Source organism: Nycticebus coucang, unplaced genomic scaffold, assembly GCF_027406575.1.
Source record: "Nycticebus coucang isolate mNycCou1 unplaced genomic scaffold, mNycCou1.pri scaffold_50, whole genome shotgun sequence".
NCBI classification, from domain to species: Eukaryota; Metazoa; Chordata; class Mammalia; order Primates; family Lorisidae; genus Nycticebus; species Nycticebus coucang.
Window position 1 is genome coordinate 904,098 of NW_026515581.1, and position 4,341 is coordinate 908,438.

At 39.8% G+C, this 4,341-nt stretch overlaps 1 protein-coding gene across 1 annotated transcript; it reads right to left on the reverse strand.

The window, feature by feature from the left end:
- Positions 1–1,460: 1,460 nt before the first annotated feature.
- LOC128579398 (endoplasmin-like) lies at positions 1,461–2,019 on the reverse strand. Its single transcript, XM_053581519.1, has one exon. The coding sequence runs from the start codon at positions 2,017–2,019 to the stop codon at positions 1,717–1,719; it is 303 nt and encodes a 100-aa protein (XP_053437494.1). The 3' UTR covers positions 1,461–1,716.
- Positions 2,020–4,341: the final 2,322 nt, after the last annotated feature.

Genomic DNA, 4,341 nt, shown 5'->3' on the forward strand with positions numbered 1-4,341 from the left:
AAGACGAGTGGAGACAGACTTCATAGACGAAAGCCGCGAGTGACCTCCCGCTCCCCGCTTTTGTGTGTCACTTCCGGCCGGTAGGCGGCGCCTGCGCCTCGCAGCCCCGCAGCCTCCTCCCGCCGTGCGCGGCCCCGCCCCGCTGCCGCCTCGGACCGCGCGGGGTGCGCCCCCCACAGGCGCTGTGCGCGGGCGGTGACCAGAGTCATCAGAGCCACAGAGCCGACCACTGTAGGCAGACCCATTTGTCACGCCCTCAGAGATCAGGTCAGCAGGACAGGGACCCTCCAGCAGGGACGACCTAGGTCTAGAATAGCACAGGAACTCTGTGGTACCCCCTTCAGGGGCGCGGGGATCCACGCATTTGTTGAGGACCCTAGGACTTGTCCAAATCCCCTGTGAAACTGCACCCCTGTTTGTCTTAAGAAGTGGAAGGGAATCCTTTTCAGGGTTGTGTCCCTTTTTAGAAAGAAGTTTACTGAAGCCCCCAATTTAAGATGGTTCAACTTAAGTCAGCTACAGAGTCTTTAGACCAATTTATAATCTGTAAGCCCTGGCTTTGAGATGTCCCTTCTTTTGGGACCAAACCAATGTATGCCTTCCATGTATTGATTTATAACTTTACCTGCAATTCCTGTCTCCCTAAAATGTATAAAACCAAACTGTAACTCCACCAGAGGGGCTTGCTCAAGGCTTCTTGGGTGTTGCTTCAGGCTTCTTGAGTATGGCTCTAGGTCATCGTACTCAAATTTTGCTCAGAATAAATCTCTTTAAATTATTTTATGGATTATGGCTTCTTTCCATCGACAATATTATTATACACTTTCATAAATAACCTTTTTGTGATAACATTCTATTAACTTGGTAGAACATCCTACTGTATGTTGACTTTTGAATAGGTCATGACTTTTAAAAAGTTAATATTTTGCTTATCTCATTTGCTCATAATTGTCCTTGCTTATAAGCTGTCCTATTACAAGCAGCCTAAAGCCTTTTCTTAGTTTATTTCTGGACAGTCTTTCACCTACTTCTTTTCTTTTTCTTCGGTTTCCTTTGATGAGTTACCAACTCATGTAGTTAGCTTTTCAGCACCAAATTAATTCTCTTAAGTTTCAAGCCAGTGAAACCACCTGTTTCCTGAACATCCTGCATGTAAAATCTTCCAAACTTACCGTTTTGAACATTGTCTTTCTCAGCTAGCAACCTGCTCATCCTCTGATAGTCCCATTAACAATTAGTAGCATTGTCGCAACCAAGCTAGAGACAGGAGAGATGGTCTGCACTCCTCTCTTCATTTTCTCCACAGCTACTTGGCTACCATGTGCATGAGATGGAAAAATATGCTGGGTGAAGAAATTCTGGAGTTCTCACAGTTCAGTACACTCGCTCCAAGGTGATGTAAGATCCTTCAGGTTATGAGCTGTGTTTTTGAGATTCATTTTTTTTTTTTAAATTTGGGGTCTTTTTTATTTTTATACACATGACAAGATTTTACACCAAGAATAGTCAGTTAAATAGTACAAATTTACATTCAAGAAGAATGTTAAAAAAAATCAACTAAAAAACCCACTTCTTCCTGTGACCCACAATCCCAACATTTTACAGTGCAGGGGAGGAAGGGACTGGGGGTAGCATCCAGAACAAGTCTCTCCCAAAAGAAATGACTTAAATTTCACATTCCCTCTTCACACAGGATCCAAATGGTTAAAGTATAATTTACAACTCATCTTTTTCAGCTGTAGATTCCTTTGCTGTTTCTTGTTCTTCTTCCTCGGTCCCTGCGTCCATGTCTTCTTCCTCGTCTTGCTCTGTGTCTTCTGTTGTTTCTTCAGGTTCTTCTTTGGGCTCTTCTTCCACCTTTGTGTCAGGGTCAATGTTTAAGCTGAGGCGAAGCATTCTTTCTATCCTATCTCCATATGCTTTAGTGTCCAGTAAAAGATACCCTGACCGAAGTGTCGCTGTTTCAAACAAAACGACAGCAAGATCCAAAACTGTTCTGTCATCTTCATCTTCCTTCATTGCATTAGTAGTGCACATTTCCATTCTAAGTCAGTATTAAGACATTTCCCTTATTAAATATATCATACAAAAACAAAAACAAATATTTCATTGCACATCAAATTTTCTTTTTTTTTTTTTTTGTGGTTTTTGGCCGGGGCTGGGTTTGAACCCGCCACCTCCGGCATATGGGACCGGCGCCCTACTCCTTGAGCCACAGGTGCCGCCCGCACATCAAATTTTCTATTTACCATTTGCATTTATACATAGACCCTTGGTTTCTTACTTTATTCAGTTCAATAAATGCTACCAGCATTTAGTTTGGTGCCCAGAGTATCACAGATTTAGGTATTTTAATTAGACTTTTGTATTCTTTTGATATATTTCTATTGTTTCTTAGTTTCTAACACAAAAATATATTTCAGGCTTATTGGATACTTTTTCCCTGTATCTGTTCAGGCATTTTTCTGAGTAGTCCTCATTCCTTTAATGGAGAATGGTATTTAGAAGTCAAGGTCAAGGTGCAACTTGTACTCATTATTATTAAGGTATAATGGCTTGTAAGGCCTTTCAGTGAACAGAGTTAAGGAACATGTGTGTACACACACACACAGACACACACACGCATACATATTTATAGGTTTTGTATCTATATATGTTGAAAATCATGAGTTCCCACCCTTATCTAGAATTGCATGCTATACTACAAGGTTCATTTTTAGTATTTCAGGTGAGTAATTTATTTCTCCAACTATCAGAAATATGTATGTTTACATATTTAATTAATCCTCCTGTCTATAGGTATCTCTTATTGCCACCACTGTCCTTTTCAGGTGTGGATGTCCTCCTCTGCTCACTCCGGCTTAGACATCAATGTGCCTGGCAGCTGTGTTATGTAGACACGCTCCTCAACCCACCAGGTATCCAACACCTTACATCAAACAAGCCTTCTATGCCAAGCCCCTCTTCACCCTACTTGGGCTCTGACACTCTGTTCTGAGACACTACAACACTCCCCAAGTGCCTCCTTTTGTGAGGCTGCCGATTTTGCTTGGCTCACCTTATAGCTATCAGATTGAATTATTCAGAAAGGGAAGAAAAAAATACTATATTCCTTCCCTACCCCCATTGTTTTATTGAGGTATCATTGACATGAAAGTATGCATGTATTTAAGTGTACAATTTGATGAATTTTCATATGTATGTATCATCACAATCAAGATAACAAACACATCTATATCCTCCTCATTCATTTTGAGTTTTTTAAAAATTAAACTTTTTGGTTCTAGGTGAGTATAGATTCACATGCAGTTATAAGGTACAATAGAGACGTCTTATGTACACTTTACCCAGTTTCCTCCAGTGGTAACATCTTACAAAACTGCAGGGTAGTATCACAACCTTTGACATTGACATTGAGATAGTCAAGATACTGAACATTTCTTTCACTGCTAGGATCTCTCGTGTCATCATTTTAGAGACATACCCACTTTCCTTCTGCTCCTACTCCCTCAAATCTAGTTTCCATTTTTATAATTTTGCCTTTTCAGACATGTAAAATCAACTTTGGGGGATTGGTTTTTCTTACTCTATTCAAATCTCTGGAGATTCATCTAGGCTGCTGCGTTTATCAGCAGTTCATTCATTTTATTCCATGGCACTGGTGTACTACAGTTTACTTTACCACAAAGTGAATGACAATTGGGTTGTTTCCAGTTTGGGGCTATTACAAATAAAGCTTCTATAAACATTTATGTAGAGATTCTGTGTGAAAAAAGTCTTCATTTCTCTATAATAAATAGCGAAGGGTATAATCACTGAGTCCCATGAAGGTGTTACGTTTAGTTTTTTATGAAGCTGTCAAACAATGTATCCCATTTCTCCTCATCTTTGCCAGGATTTGGTATTGTCACTATTTTCAAAGAAAAATTTTATCCATTCTGACAAACATGTAGTGATAGCTCAGTGTGTTTTTAATTTGCATTTCCTGAATGGTGAGCATTTTTTCAAAACTTTGTACCCAGCACCTAAAACTCTCCACATGGCTGTTCACCAGGGATTCTATCATGAATCCCCAGGCTTGATTTTTGTAGGAAGCAGAGGACAAGCATGTTAGGTCTGTTTCTCATTTATATGATAGCCCTTGAGCAGACTATTTCTCATTGTTTTCTCAGTGTCTTCTGATGCAATTAATAAAGATTGCTGAGTAAATGTTTTGTAAAGTGTTTTGCAAATACTTTCATTAAACAGGACATTGGAGTATCAACAATTCTTATGTTTTATAAATACAGAGGCAAAAAGCAGTGTAGATTCTTTCTGATTGTATGGCACAAGCCTAATTAT

Coding starts and splice junctions, on each gene's coding strand:
- LOC128579398 (XM_053581519.1), bottom strand. CDS start 2,019: ATGAAGGAAGATGAAGATGACAGAACAGTTTTGGATCTTGCTGTCGTT.